The sequence below is a fragment of the Rhinatrema bivittatum genome, chromosome 8 (genome assembly GCF_901001135.1).
Source record: "Rhinatrema bivittatum chromosome 8, aRhiBiv1.1, whole genome shotgun sequence".
In the NCBI taxonomy this organism is placed as follows: domain Eukaryota; kingdom Metazoa; phylum Chordata; class Amphibia; order Gymnophiona; family Rhinatrematidae; genus Rhinatrema; species Rhinatrema bivittatum.
This window is the reverse complement of record NC_042622.1, coordinates 241,345,774-241,362,336: the sequence shown is the minus strand read 5'-3', so window position 1 is coordinate 241,362,336 and position 16,563 is coordinate 241,345,774. Positions and strand designations below refer to the sequence as shown.

The window sequence follows — 16,563 nt, the reverse complement described above, 5'->3', positions numbered from 1 at the left end:
TCCTCCCATTTTTCTTTTTGCCAGTGCACACCCATATCTTTCTCCCAAGCTACCATGTGTTTAGTCTTGAAGGGAGTCTCATTTAAAATCTGGTAAATTTTCTTCATCTTCTCAGCCTCTGCATAAAATCCTTCAAAATAATGATAAGAACATGCCATACTGGGTCAGACCAAGGGTCCATCAAGCCCAGCATCCTGTTTCCAACAGTGGCCAATCCAGGCCATAAGAACCTGGCAAGTACCCAAAAACTAAGTCTATTCCATGTTACTGTTGCTAGCAATAGCAGTGGTTGTCAACTTAATTAATAGCAGGTACTGGACTTCTCCTCCAAGAACGTATCCAATCCTTTTTTAAACATCCTTCAAAAATTGGAAGAAGGATTCATCTGAAGAAAATAGGATAAAACATAAGCATTGTCAAGTTAAGTGTAAAACATTGATAAGACAGGCGAAGAGAGAATTTGAAATGAAGTTGGCCATAGAGGCAAAAACTCATAATAAAAACCTTTTAAAATATATCCGAAGCAAGAAACCTGTGAGGGAGTCGGTTGGACCATTAGATGACCTAGGGGTTAAAGGGGCTCTTACGGAAGATAACGCCATTGCAGAAAGACTAAATGAATTCTTTGCTGGAAGATGTAGTAGGCCAGATTGACAAACTAAAGAGTAGCAAATCACCAGGACCGGATGGTATGCATCCTAGGGTACTGAAGGAACTCAAAAATGAAATTTCTGATCTATTAGTTAAAATTTGTAACCTATCATTAAAATCATCCATTGTACCTGAAGACTGGAGGGTGGCCAGTGCAACTCCAATATTTAAAAAAGGCTCCAGGGGCGATCCGGGTAACACTAGACCAGTGAGCTTGACTTCAGTGCCGGGAAAAATAGTGGAAATTATTCTCAAGATCAAAATTGTAGAGCATATAAAAAGACATGGGTTAATGGAAAACAGTCAACATGGATTTACCCAAGGGAAGTCTTGCCTAACAAATCTGCTTCATTTTTTTGAAGAGGTTAATAAACCTGTGGATAAAGGTGAACCGGTAGATGTAGTGTATTTGGATTTTCAGAAGGTGTTTGACAAAGTCCCTCATGAGAGGCTTCTAAGAAAACTAAAAAGGCAAGGGATAGGAGGCGATGTCCTGTCATGGATTACAAACTGGTTAAAAGACAGGAAACAGAGTAGGATTATAAATGGTCAATTTTCTCAGTGGAAAAGGGTAAACAGTGGCGTGCCTCAGGGATCTGTACTTGGACCAGTGCTTTTCATTCTGCTAGATAAAGGAGCCCTGACCGACATGCCACAAATGCGCAGTAGAGAGCAGCTCTACCACGCATGCTCAGTAGAGCACGTCGGTCAGAGCTTGCCTGTTAACAAAAATGGCGCTGGGAGGACCAGTAGCAGCAGCGGCAAGGACCAGCAGCGGCGGCAGCAGCGCGCGCGAGGGAGGGAGGAAAGGACACCCCCCCCCCCCCCGGAGATCTTCCATTTGCGCCATCCGAAGGGGTTGTGAATGAGCTGGGAGGGGAGGGGATTGAGAGAGTGAGGTGAGAGGGAGGGGGAGGGAGAATAGGGGGGAAGCAAATGCACCGAAAATTTTTTTTTAATGTAGCCCATTGTTACGGGCTTAATGGCTAGTATATATATATATATAAATGATCTGGAAAGGAATACGATGAGTGAGGTTATCAAATTTGGGGACTTTATTTCTTCGGCATTAATATGCCACATACCAAAAGGAAGGCGAAACTGAGAGAAGTTGCATTGACATCTACTCCAGCAGACCCTTCTCAAGGTAAAATTGAGAGCTTTTTCAGTCCCACACACGAAAAAACTCCCGGAGGCGCTATAATTCCAGAAATTGAGCTAAGTACGGAATTATCTGCCTCATTAGTGTCACTCAGTCCGGGAGCACCAGTAACCCCCTTCTCCCCCTCTCCAAACTTCAACACAAGAAATTGATCACGTCAAAGGGAAAATAACAACTGGTTTTAGTGAAAAAATCTCCCTTGATGGTTGAAGAGAAAGAACAAATGGAGATGATGGATAAGGAGGGGAAAGGACTGGCAATAATCCCCCCAATGAAGAAACTTGAGAAACCATCAAAAATTACTCTGGATTCTGTTTGGACGGCGATAGTAACTTTAGAGAAAACTATTTCTAAATTGACTATTGTTCCATTAGAAATGATAACAGAGTGCTTAAAACAGAAGAAAGTTTGGATAAACAAAAATTACAGCTGGTAGAATTGGAAAATAAAATTTCTCAAGTACAGAAAGTACAAACAAATATGATTCAAGGGGAGCTGATACATGTTAGAAATCTAGAAAGATTAGAGAATGAAAACAGATATTTAAACTTAAGGGTAATTAATTTTCCTTTGTTAAAAATTCTCTAATTTACAAGATCATTTTAAGAGATATTTAAAGGAAATATTAAAGATTCCTACTGAAGCTCTTCCTGTTATTGCTAAGATCTATTATATAGTATCCACCTCAGTAAATGAGGAACAAACTTCTGCTTTGAATGTTTCAGAAGTACTAGAGTCTTCTACTGATATTAATATTGTTGAAAAGAAAGGAACTGTTCTAGTTAAATTTGTTTTTCCAACAGACAGGGACACAGTTCTGAGATTATTCTTACGTAATAGATCAGTAAAATTCTGTGATCACCAAATCTGAATCTATCCAGATATTGCAAAAACAACTCAACGTAAAAGAAAAGAATTTCTAACTTTGAGAAATTTAGCAGAGCAAGTAGGTGCACATATTCTTGTATGATATCCAGCTAAATGTATAATGCGGTTTGAAAATCAGAGATATATTTATTATGATCCAGGAGATTTTAAAAAAAATTTAGAATCTAAAAGTTTAATTGGAGGGAATATAGGCCAATCTAATACTGGCTAGAATAGAAGGTAGGTGTGTGGAACTTTCATATGCTATTCGAACTATTTCTTATTTATGCTCATTTAATTCAGATGTCACTGTAAAATTTCATAGTAAAAATTGATTTTCATTGTTTAAGTGGAAAATCATATTTGTATTGACAGTTTTTTTTGTCATGATCATTTCAAAAAATTAATTTTATTTATTTATTTATTTTTAATTTTTATATACCGAAATTCTTGTAGGGACTACAAATCACTCCGGTTTACATAAAACGAAAACGAAAAACTGCCCAACAGAGAGAGGGGCTTTACATAGAACAGTAGCACCGATGGAACAATATAACTGGATGACAATTAAACATATTAAACATAGTGATAAATAAATATTATAGCTTAACATAGTAATAAATAAAAATTATATTATATGATAATAAAGAATAAATGGAAAAAACACATTTGCGGATGATACAAAATTATTCAGAGTAGTTAAATCACAAGCAAACTGTGATACATTACAGGAGGACCTTGCAAGATTGGAAGATTGGGCATTCAAATGGCAGATGAAATTTAATGTGGACAAGTGCAAAGTGTTGCATATATGGAAAAATAAGCCTTGCTGTAGTTACATGATGTTAGGTTCCATATTAGGAGCTACCACCCAGGAAAAATATCTAGGCATCATAGTGGACAATACTTTAAAATCGTCGGCTCAGTGTGCTGCAGCAGTCAAAAAAGCAAACAAAATGTTAGGAATTATTAGGAAGGGAATGGTTAATAAAACGGAAAATGTCATAATGCCTCCATATCGCTCCATGGTGAGACCGCACCTTGAACTGTGTGTGCAATTCTGGTCGCCGCATCTCAAAAAAGATATGGTTGTGATGGAGAAGGTACAGAGAAGGACAACCAAAATGATAAAGGTGATGGAACAGCTCCCCTATGAGGAAAAGCTAAGAGGTTAGGGCTGTTCAGCTTGGAGAAGAGACGGCTGAGGGGGGATATGATAGAAATGTTTAAGATCATGAGAGGTCTTGAATGAGTAGATGTGAATCAGTTATTTACACTTTCTAATAATCGAAGGACTAGGGGGCATTCCATGAAGTTAGCAAGTAGCACATTTAATACTAATCGGAGAAAATTCTCTCTCACTCAGTGCACAATAAAGCTCTGGAATTTGCTGCCAGAGGATATGGTTAGTACAGTTAGTGTAGCTGGGTTCAAAAAAGGTTTGGATAAGTTCTTGGAGGAGAAGTCCATTACCTGCTATTGAGTTGACTTAGAAAATAACCACTGATATTACTAGCATCAGTAACATGGAATAGACTTAGTTTTTTGGTACTTGCCAGGTTCTTATGGCCTGGATTGGCCACTGTTGGAAAAAGGATGCTGGGCTTGATGGACCGTTGGTCTGACCCAATATGGCATGTTCTTATATATCTAAAAACGTTTTTACTGTGGAGTTTTTGCCTCTACAGCCAACTTCTTTTCAAATTCTCTCTTAGCCTGTCTCATCAATGTCTTACATTTAACTTGCCAATGCTTATGCATTATCCTAGTTTCTTCTGTTGGATCCTTCTTCCAATTTTTGAATGAAAATCTGTTGGCTAAAATAGCTTCTTTCACCTCCCCTTTTAACCATGCCGGTAATTGTTTTGCCTTCTTTCCACCTTTTATAATGTGTGGAATACATCTGAACTGTGCTTCTAGAATGGTATTTTTTTTTTTTTTTTTTTTTTAAAACAATGACCACGCCTCTTGCACACTTTTTACCTTTGTAGCTGCTCCTTTCAGTTTTTTTCTAACAATTGTTCTCATTTTATCAAAGTTTCCCCTTTTGAAAGTTTAGCACGAGAGGCTTGGATTTGCACACTGTTCCTCTTCCAGTCATTAAATCAAATTTGATCATATTATGATCACTATTGCCAAGCAGCCCCACCACCATTACCTCTCTCACCAAGTCCTGTGCTCCACTGAGAATTAGATCTAAAATTGCTCCTTCTCTCGTCGGTTCCTGAACCAATGGCTCCATAAAGCTATCATTTATTCCATCCAGGAATGTTATCTCTCTAGCGTGTCCCAATGATACATTTACCCAGTCAATATTGGGGTAATTGAAGTCTCCCATTATTACCGCACTACCAATTTGGTTAGCTTCCCTAATTTCTCTTAGCATTTCACTGTCCGTCTCACCATCTTGACCAGGTGGACAGTAGTATACCCCTATCACTATAGTCTTCCCTGACACACAAGGGATTTCTACCCATAAAGATTCAATTTTGTATTTAGTCCTGTTGGACTCTATGCCATCCCGGACATAAAGTGCCACACCTTCTCCCGGGTGCTCCTCTCTGTCATTGCGATATAATTTGTACCCCGGTATAGCACTATCCCATTGGTTATCCTCTTTCCACCATGTCTCTGAGATGCCAATTAAGTCTATGTCATCATTCACTGCTATACATTCTAATTCTCCCATCTTACTTCTTAGACTTCTGGGATTAGCATACAAACATTTCCTGCTTGCGAGGAATAGAAAACACCATAAGTCTACCAATTGCCATTTTTTCATTAAATTCTTTAGGGAAGCTCTGTCTTTCTTTCCCCCTCCCATAAAACCCTTAGAGGTATCTAGCGAAGGTGAACTTGTAATATTGAAATCTCCCGCGATAACTCTCCCTCTGTATAATCTCCCAGCCTACTGTTTATCTCATCCAGAAAAGTATTCTGAGCTATATTAGGGCAGAATAAGTTCACTAGTATATATCTGTTACCATTTATATTTGCATTTAGAATTCTATAGTGACCATTAGGGTCTTCATAACATTGAGAAACCTGAACTACTACATGCTGCGCAAATAATATCCCCACCCCACAATATCTGCGGTGGACAGTGGATGCCGCAAAAAACTGATATGGGAATTTGGCGGAGACTAAGAGCGGCATTAGTGCATCTCCTGGACAAACACCACTGTAGCTTTTAAACGGTTACACTCCCTGTACAGCATTTGGCGTTTAAAGGGGGAGTTTAATCCCTTTACGTTAATAGTCACAAATTTTATGCTACTCATAATCACTACCTTGTACCCCCGCCCAAGCCTTCCTTAACTGCTCCCTCCCATCTAACTGTATTCCCTTGACCACCCGTTGTCTTAGTTCTCCCCATCCTAATCTGATTATATAAAACCCAAAACATTCCCAAGAGCTCTGATCCCCCCTCTCCCCCCCCCACACCCTCTCAGCCCCTTCCCACCCTTCCTTCCCTTAACCCCATTTTTTTCCCCTTCCACTATACCCGTAGACCCCTAAACAAGGAAGAAGGATCCATCTGGGTACTCCCCTCCCCATCTTATTCGTAATTTCAACGTAATTCAAATTTTCCCAAAAACCTTTTAAAGTGAGGTAGTAAAACAACTCTAAGCACCAGAGCATATAAATCAATTTTGAACCATATTGAGATCTAGGTACCCTCGTTCAGACCCATAAGTTCCAAACATACTTATTGTTTATAGCGTTAGTGTTTGTCCATGTGTCTCGTAAACAGAGTCGTGGATCATGTCTTCGCAAGAAAATGTCAACACTCCACTCCCCTGCTCGGTTCAAGGGAGGAGAGTCCGTTATTTCAAGGTGGTATTTCTTGTACTTGGTCAGTCTGTCCTTCAGGGTGTCAGGTGAGGCGTCTCCCACCTGGTCCAACTCTCTTCCATTTGGGTGCCACTGGTGCAAACTCTCAGACCGTTGGGAGTCTCTAGAGATGGTGTTGTTACTCCTGCCACAGACAGGATTGTGAAGGCCTCTTCATTGGTTTTAATGTTGGAGGTTATCCCCTGAATTGTAAATGCCAAACTCCCAAGGATACGTCCACTGATACCTGATGCATTATTTTTGCAGTAACGCTGTTAATGGTTGAAGCTCTCTTCGTTTTAACGTTGCTGGTGAAATATCATCTCATAAGCCATTCCTTAACCAGAAAGCTGTGCATGCACACTATTATGTCTCTGGGGACATTTCATAGGGCCCGACCCAGCACTCTCTCAATCACTACTCCTGCATGACCTGGAATCTGGTCCTGCTTCTTCTAAAGCAGTCAGCAGTGCGTAAAATCTTATGGGCAAGTTCCATGGTATTCGCATATTCTGAGTTTTCTGGCAGTCCCCTTATTCTTATATTGAACCTACGCGATCTATTCTCAACCGCGACATACCAGTGTGTTGCCAAGCACCGGAAGGTGTGTCGCAGCTTCCCGGTGTCCTGCTGCCCCAGTTGCGCTTCCTCTCCCTCTCTTTCTTCGCAACGAGTCACATATATTCTTGCACTAATACTGCTGCCGTTCCATTTGGGCAGGAACAGCAGCAGTGTTAGTGGAAGCCAGTGGTGTACTAAGGGGGGAGGGGTGACATCAGGAGTGTTTCGTAGCACCCATCAGTTGATTTTACGTACAATCTGGCTGCGCAGCTGCAGAAGAGAAAAGAAAACATGCTTTGCCTGCCCTGAGCGCATGCTTCTCATACCAGTTCTGCTGTGCTCGCTGGCTCCCGTCCTGTCCCTCTCCTGGCACCTCCTTTGCTTTGGCCAACAATTAGAGGCCCAGCATGGCAAAGATTTGTGATAGGCAGGCGGGAGTTCTCATCCTCCTGCCAGCGATTAGAGGCCCCCAGCACGGTAGCACTGTGGTGTCCTACCAGCGGGCTTCTTGCACCTCACCGGCAGGAAGGAACGACCACCTTGGTGCAGAGGTGAGTCACACAGTGTTGTGACAGAGAGAAAAGGAGGGGGTGTGAGTGAAGGATGAGAAGGGGAGAAGGTAGTGACTGAATGGAAAGGGGAGGGAGTGGAAGTGAGAATGAGGGGGTGAGTGACTGAGTAGGAAGGGGATGGGGTGAGTGAGAGGGAAGCGGGGGAAGAAGGTAGTGGGAGAGGGGAATGAGAGTGAGGGAAGAGGGTATGAGTGACTGGGGCGAGGGATGGAAGATGAGTGGGAAGGAAAGGAGGTGAGTGGGGGAAGGTGGATGAGTGTCAGAGGTGAGATGAAGGGGGAGTGAAGGAGAAGAAGAGTGTGGAAGAATGACAATATAAGAGAGCAGAGAAAGTTTGTGTGCGTCCTCCACTAATCCATGACAATCTCAGGGTTACTGGAAATCAAAAGTTCCCAGGAACGGCATGAGGGAAAAATTGTATCCTTATTAGTTTTAGTTATTGGTTATTATTTGATATGCCTGCTGTTTTGAAATATTTTACAGATGTTTAGGAAATTTTAAAATATTTGTATAGGATCTCTAATTACTGAATGATATTCATCAACTGTTTTGATATGTATATTTTTTAGTATGGTTTTACTATTCTGATTTATTTTTCTTGATTGTCTTGTTTTGAGGAATAGTGATGTTCTATTTTTCCATTGTTGCACTGCTACAGAATCTGCCTTGTTGCAGTTTCTGGTTCAGTTTTTGTCTCTGTGAGTGTGTATGCGTGCCACCAGTCTATGATAATCTCAGGATGACAGATTTGGAGAGTAGGGTATTTTAAAATCCTTATTAGTTTTAATTATTTGGTGTTCTTTGATGTGTCTGCTGTTTTGAAATATTTTATAGATATTTAGGAAATTTTAAATGTATATATGGGTTAGGGGTGCCAAAGAAAGTATCCGCCCCATGTGCCAAATATTTTAGGTACGCCACTGGTGGAAGCTGTCATCAGCAGCAGCATGGCCCTTTCTTCTCCCTATGAAAAACAAACTGGCTAAATGCATCTATAAAACCCTATTCACCAAAACGAAATCTCCGTTCAGCCAACAAAGGTCTATTAAAAATTCCACTGGCTCGCCAAAAACATACCTCAACTCGGAAGAGAGCCATATCCCTAAGAAGCCCCAAACTCTGAAACACCCTCCCAGCCAAACTGAGAACACAGCAAAATTTAAAAACCTTCAAAAAAGAAGAACTAAAAACTTGGATGTTCATCAAAGCCTACCAATAACAGAGTCTTCGGTGTTTAACTTCTTCTACCAAAACTTGTTATAACTTCCCTACCGACCCATATAAACATGTAGATCTAATCCTTAACACATAATTTAACCGTACAGTTCAACAACCGAACTATGTTAACAAGCACGTGATTTTTTAATATCCTGTTAAACATCGAAACTTTGTAAACCGTTGTGATGGCGAAACTGGACAGTATACAAAACTCGATAAATAAATAAAATACTCCCACAGCCCGGAACAGGAAGTGATGTAAGTGGGGAAGAAGAGAAGAAGAAAAGACCATGCTGCATAAAGTAGTGGCAGAAGCGGGACCCAGACCAAAATCAAGCACAGTCAGCGATCAGCGACAGGAGAACAGAGTTAGCCCCCTCAGCCAATGGGATTCTTCATTCTCGAGCCATAGGAGCTGGAGGAGGCGGCTACTGCAGCTGTCATTTGTGCTAGGGAGGAGAGGGTTTGTGAGTGAGAGTGAGCCAGAGGGAAAGAGAACATGCATGTGTGATTGACAGCATGTAAGTAAGAGAGCATGTTTGTGCAAGTGTGACTGGCAGTATGTGTCAAAGTGAGAGCGCGTATGTGTGATTGAGAGAGAGACAGGTCAGGGAGATGACTGGTGTGTATATATGTGAAAGAGAGATACACTGGTCAAGGAAGCGACTGGTAAGTGTGAGGGAGACAGAGACTGGTCAGGGAGGTGACTGGTGTGGGAAGAGACAGAGTGTGTGTGCGACTGGTTGTGGACCCTAAGGAAGAGGACTGTGAGGACAGAACTTCAACAGCCACTGATGCTTCTGGTTTGTGCTATTGGTCCGCAAGGGAAAGGAATGGGAGAGTTGCTGGAGAGGGTAAGTAATGGTGGCTTTTTAAGTTTATTTTTCTTGATTTACTGCTATTTTAATTGGGTATTATGTGATTTCTGCTGTTTTGAATTATTTTATTGGTGTTTGAAGAATTTTTATGAGTTTTTAATTGCTGGATGAAACATTTATTATAATAGCTTTACAGTTATTTCTGTGTGGGGATATATAGCAGCTTGGCTTAGTCTGTTTTCGTATCAGGAGGTGTATTGGTGTTTAGGGCCTGGTTTAATATTTATAGTGTTACCTTTTCATAGGTAGGGTTTCCATAATGCAGGTGTAACTTTGTGCGCATTATTGCAGATCCTGGGAGTGTGCTAGGTGCTATATTTCTCTTTCCATTTCTCCAGGTTCGCACTGCATGCAGAGTGGCTTTTTTTGTTTTCCATTCCAGTTTCTGTCTCCATATTTATAATTTGTGGTCTTTCTGTACGTGAAGGTCAGTTCTGGGTGTGTGACAGAGGTGAGGTATTTTACTAGCATGTAGGCATTTGTATCAATCATATTGCGTTTTCTCAAAGGAAATGCATTAGTGCTAAATTACTGTCTTTTCATAAGGAAGGCTATTATGCCTGGTAGTAAAGGGAGTTTTGCTTTTACTGAGATGTCATCAGAACCAGAATATCTTTTTTGTATGGTAAGTTGTATGGGTAATGTCCTAGTTCTGCCCTGTACCCATTGTTAGGGGTCGAGGAGGTTCCAGTGGATGGTTACATTTAGCCCCGTGAGGGTCACATGTTCAGTGTGTCACACATATGAGAATCAACTGTCAGGTGTGTCCCAACCGAAAAAAGGTTGAGAACCACTGCTCTAGATCTTCTATTTTTAGAGACATGTCCTCTTGTTTCTGGTGATATTCTTCCATAGCTGCCGCCATATTTGTAAGCTGAGTCCCTTGTTCCTCCACCATTAGCTCTGCGTCCTCTACTCTCTTTCCGAGATCCATCAAGTCCGTACGGATATCCGCTATGGACGAACAAAAGTCTTCCCTCAACGTATGAATATCTTGTTTGAGATCTTGGAACCAGTTGTCAAAATCTTGCTTTGTTAGCGTATCTTTTAGCTCATATTTTCCCGAGCTCACTCGATCTTTCGCCAAGACAATGCCAGTAGTCTCCTCCACGGTGGCTATGCTGGACAAGGCCTCATATCTCGATCTGCTCGCATCGAACGAAAATGAGTCAAATCAACATACTTTTTTTTTTTTTTTTGTTTTACTGGTCACCGTGTCAAATTCGATGCAGGTATGCCTGGTGCTCTTCAACTGTAATAACCATGATTAATGGGAAAATGCAGAATTTACCAGCGGAGGGGAGCAGAGAAGGAAGCTCAAGCGTCCATTCTCACCGGATGACGTCACTTCTTCCCTTCATTTTCAGTTTAAACCAATTTTCAGCCTAATTTTTGTGAATTATAAGAGCTGCAGATGCAGTGTTAACACCTTCTTCTGTCACTGCAGGTAGAAGAGCGTGTTGCATGCAAAAACTGTCCCCACTCCTCCCAAGCAGCCAAAATGCCTTAGACCTTCCCAAGACAGCTACCACGCTCTCCTACAGGAGCCAAGAGAAGTTGCACAAGCTCTGTTCCGTGTGGCCTCATCTCCATATGCCGGGGGTAGCCACCACTGATTCAGATGCGATGCTCTCACCTAAGCAGGGGCATCCCCAACGTACAGAGATGAGGCCACAAGACTCCTCATGGCTCTTGCAGTAGAGTGTGGTAGCTGTGGGGAGAAGGCTTGGGCCACTGGTTTAATGCTGGAAAAGGGCTGGAGCCGCAGCGCTGACCAACGTGCAGCTCCGCAGTCACCCATCTGGAATCAGTTTGTTTCAAACTGTGCCAAGGTGCTGCTTTTGTTTAATGAATTTTACTTATAAACCACTTAAAATATAGGATAAAGTGGTATAAAAAATTGTAAATACACACACAAGCAGCAGCCTGGCAAGAAAAGCAAAGCCCCCACCTAAAGAACTTCCCCAGTAGGCTCCCTGGCTCTGCAGCGCTGAAGCCACATGAGCATGCTGCCAGAAAGAGGGCGGAGAAAGAGCCTAAAGCCACCACAGCCAGTAAGAATGCATGCTGTCTGGGGGGGGGGGTGACTTTCTGGCATGGTAGGGAAGGAGATAGTGGGATTCTTGGTAATGTGGGGAGACAGAAGGGGATTCTTGGGAGGTGGAGGGGAGAAAAAATTTGGAAAGAAGGAAGACAATGAAAGAACAGGAGAGGAGCAGAAAATGGGGAAATGCTGGGGAGAGGAGGAAACGGATAAGGGGAAGTCATATAAGCGGGCTGAGAGAGAGATGACAGTGGGAGAACACAAAATGGCCTGTCCTGGCTTCTGTCCACCAAAATAAACTCGGATACAAATACCTGGAAAAACTGATTTTCTCACATTTTTGTTCTTGTCATAATACACCTTGATAAATTCCCAGGAAAAATAAAAAATGAAAACCAAGGTCCCTGTTAATCGATCATAAAAAGAAGTTATGAAATTAAGCAAGATAGTTGATTAATCCAAGTCAGGTAACTGGTACCTCAATTAAACATATTCCTTTGCAGCAGTTAAAAAAAAACACCACCAAATAAATAAAAAAAAGTTGTTTAACTGCACCGGTGGGCAATGAAAATCATTTAAGCCAACAGCACAATTTGGGTAGACCTCAGCAATAAGCCTTGGATGTCAGGCATACAAACATTTGCATCAGTAGTAGTGTGGGGAGAGGGGGGGGGGGGAGGGAACGACACACAAGCCCCCTCATTTTGACATTGCTCCTTCCCCCACTTCAAAACTGTTATCCAATCCAGCTGCAAAACAAAGTAGTAATTTACCAGGTAAATTGCTTTCCTACTTCATGATACTGGGTAGAAGTGGCAATTTGGTCATAATATTTGAAAGGTTAGAAGCCTGATGCTCATTAGAATTCGTGCTGTTCATCCATGCAGGATCTCAGCTTTTACCTTATAACTGTAACCCTTGAGTAACAATGCAACCACAATATTTAGAGCCAACATACTAAACCACATGACAATGCCTAGAATGAAAATTGTGTTCTTCCACCTGTTTTGAAAGATTTTCCAAAATGCAGGAATCAAAGTAAATGAAATTAAGCCAACCGAGCAAGTGAAAATAGATAAGACCTAAAAACATTTACCTGTTCGGATCCAATCCCGTTTGTACTCAGGATTTTTCTGGACTTCCCTGGTTTGCTGAAGTGTGTCACCGGTGGCAAGGAGTGCTCCACAGGTTACAGTGTTAGTAACGAGCAGAAATCTGCCTTTAAAGAAAGGTTTCCAGTAGATAGAGATATGGGTCAGGAATACTCTACCCGGGGGAAACATCATTCCTGATTTTTAACTGTGCTCGAACAGAAAACCACATTTACCAGCAGAAGCTAGAAAGACTGCTATTCACCTGCAGAACAATAAAGGGGAAAAAAAAATACTTCAGCAAATGTATTATGAAAGTGAACCTGCTGTTGCTTAGGGTTCATTTATATTGTAAAAGCAAGTTTGCTTACTGTAAACGGTATTTCCGTAGATAGCAGGATGAATTAGTCATGCTGTCTGGGAGCGCGTTATGACCGGTCAGTAGGCAGAGTTTTCTCAGTTAGTACAGAGTTTTGAACTCTGTACGGCTGCAAGGTGAGCTTCCCGCGCGACTGCCTTGTTACCTCAGTCTCTTGTAGCCAAGCGAGATGTACGTGGAAAAGGTTTTGGTAGAACCTGTAGACTGTCTAGGGAGGCGGGAAGGGATCGCATGGCTAATTCATCCTGCTATCTACGGAAACACCACCTACGGTAAGCAAACTTGTTATTTCCCCGTTGATAGCAGGGCTGAATTAGCCATGCTGTCTGGGAGTCCCAAAGCTCCCGGGTTGTGTCCATGTAATATGTTTCCTTAGGTGAGGAAACCACCCTTGAAAAAGGGAGACAGTCTTATTCAGGTGCAAGGGTTGACAGGATCACCGAACCCAGAGCTGCATCGGAAGATGTTTGCTGTTCGATACAGTAGTGTGATATGAAGGTATGAAGAAAAGACCAAGTTGCCGCTTTGCAGATGTCTAGCAGCAGAACTTTCTTTAAATGTGCAATAGACGCTGCTGTTGTGCGAATTTGGTGTGCTTTAGGTTTTGCATTCAAAGGAAGAGCACGTTTATTGTAGCAGAATTCAATGCATTAGGATAACCAACTAGCAATAGTTCTTTTGGAGACGGGTTGATTTGGAGAATTTGGATTAAATGAGGGAAACAGCTGGGATGGTCTGGATTGAGACTGGGTCCTTTGTTTGTAATAAGCCAATGCTCTTTTACAGTCTAAGGAATGGAGAAGCCTATCCCGGTCATTATCATGAGGCTTAGGTTCGAAGACTGGCACTGTAATGGACTGATTGATGCGAAAAGCCTATACCACTTTAGGAAGGAAGGCAGGATGAGGCCAAAGAGCGACTTTATTATGGTAGAATTCTAAATAAGGAGAATAATGAACTAAGGCTTGAAGCTCACTTACTCTCCTTGCTGTTGTGACAGCTACTAGGAATACTGTTTTCCAGGTTAGGTATTTGATGTGGCACAAACCTAATGGTTCAAAGGGAGGTAGAATTAATTGTTCTAGGACAATATTGAGATTCTATGGTATAGGTGGTCGTAGACAGAGCATGCCACGCATGAATCTGGAAATTAAAGGATGGCTGGAAATGGGAAGTCCATTATGAGAATGGTGGAAAGCTGCAATGGTGCTAACATATACACAAACTGAAGCGGATGTCAAACCAGCTAAGTAGAGAGTATGCAGATACTCCAGAAGTTGCTTGACTTTTGAGGAGTAAGGGTCCCATTGCCTTGGTTTGCACCAGTCCAAGTAACGACGCCCCTTTCCGGCATAGTTACACCTGGTTGAAGGCTTTCTGGATGTGATAAGAATGTCCTCTAGTTGAGATGGAAGACCCAGGTGTATTAATACTTGCCGTTCAATCTCCATGCCATCAGGTGAAGGAAACGATGCATTGGATGAAGGAGGGACCCACCCTCCTGAGTTAACAGACGTGGATGGTTTTCCAGTGATATTGGTGGGCGAATGGATAGTCGCATGAGATACGCATACCATGGCTGCCTTGGTCATGACGGAGCTATGAGGATCATTTCCGCTGTGTCTCGGATGCATTTTTGAAATGTTCTTGATATTAGTGGAATGGGAGAGTAAACGTAGAGTAAGCCCCCAGTCCATGGGATGAGAAAAGCATCCGGAGCGTGACGAAGTTAGCTTGGGTAGATGGAGCAAAATTTCTGCGTTTGATGGTTGTTCTCTGTGGCAAACAGGTCGATTATTGGGTTGCCCCAGCGTTGGAAGAGTCTGGATGCAACGTCCTGATTTAAAGTCCATTTGTGTGGATGGAAAATTCTGAGGCAGTTCGCCATGACGTTGTCTAAACCCGGGAGGTAAGTGGCTTGTATCGAGACTTCGTTTGATATTGCCCAAATCAGTATCCAAAGTGCTTCCCGACAGCATATCCAGGAACCTGACCCTCCTTCCTTGTTTATGTAGAACCTGGTTGTCTGTGTATACCAAGAGATGTTTTCCTTGAACTTGGGGAGAGAAGGTTTGAAGTGCTCTCCAAATGGCTCGAAGTTCCAGAAGATTGATCTGGTGTGCGCTCTCCTGAGGAGACCAGAGGCCTTGAGTTTTTAAGTCGCACAGATGGGCACCCCAGCCCTTTCTGGATGCATCTGTCGTGTGATTTGATGGGGAGGTAACCGAAAAGGTGCTCCCGAGTTCAGGTGGTTGGTGTTTATCTACCATTGAATGTCGGTTCGCATTTGTGTTGTAAGATGTATTTTGGTTGAGAGTGGTTGTAAGTATTGAAACCATTGATTCTTGAGGTCCCATTGTAGGTGGCATATGTGTAGTCTTCTGTAGGTAACCACATGAATAACTGCTGCCATGTGACCCAGTAGCTGGAGGATTTGGCGTGCCGATGCACGCGATTGATTGTATAGACGCTGAGCTAGCGAGGATAGCGTTCGAATCTTGTCTTGCGGGAGGTATGCTCTCTGCTGCGTTGTATTGATGAGCGCTCCAATGAATTGTAGGGTCTGGGTCGGTTGAAGGTTGGACTTTTCGTAATTGATTAGAAAGCCAATGTCTGAAGACAGTTGATTGTTTGGAATGTGTGAGTTTGCAGAGTAGCCGGATCTGAGGCTACTAACAGCCAGTCGTCCAGATAGGGAAAATCTGGATCGAGAGCTGACTGAAGTGAGCCACCACCGCTAAACATTTTGTGAATACTCTCGGGGCTGAGGACAGGCCAAAGGGTAGAACCTTGAACTGATAGTGATTGCTTTGAGCCTGAAAACAAAGGTAGTGCCAGGAAGAAGGGTGCATGGGTATATGGGAGTAAGCATCCTTCAGGTCTATGGAACATAGCCAGTCGTTGGGTTGTAAGAGGGGAAGGATACTCTTGAGGGAGGTCATCTTGAATTTTTCTTTTTGGATGTGTTTGTTGAGGTTTCATAAGCCTAAGATTGGTCGAAGACCTCCAGACGTTTTTGGAATGAGAAAATAGTGGGAGTAGAATCCCTGATTTTCCCATGATATTGGAATTCTTTAAATAGAGTTCTGTATCTGTAGAGTGAGTAACTGTTCCTGAAGGTACAGAGAGTGAGATGATGTACTTCGGAGGGGGGGGTACACGAGGGAGGCACGGAAGCATCAGAAAATTTATTCGGTAACCTTCTCTTATAATGTTCAGTACCCAACGATCTGAGGTATTCGCCTCCCAATTGGCATAAAAATGCTGAAGGCAACCCCCTATGTATGGTGGTGGAGGTGGCTCGGG

At 42.4% G+C, this 16,563-nt stretch overlaps 1 protein-coding gene across 6 annotated transcripts in view; it reads right to left on the bottom strand.

Moving 5' to 3' along the window:
• MPV17L2 (MPV17 mitochondrial inner membrane protein like 2) overlaps positions 1-16,563 on the bottom strand; it is a 169,369-nt gene that overhangs the window by 145,710 nt on the left and 7,096 nt on the right. For all 6 annotated transcript variants that reach the window (XM_029614343.1, XM_029614346.1, XM_029614342.1 and 3 more), the window contains exon 2: positions 12,884-13,143. In XM_029614343.1, coding sequence (XP_029470203.1) covers positions 12,884-13,073 — 190 coding nt within the window. In that variant the 5' untranslated portion in view covers positions 13,074-13,143. The remainder of the gene's footprint in view (positions 1-12,883; positions 13,144-16,563) is intronic.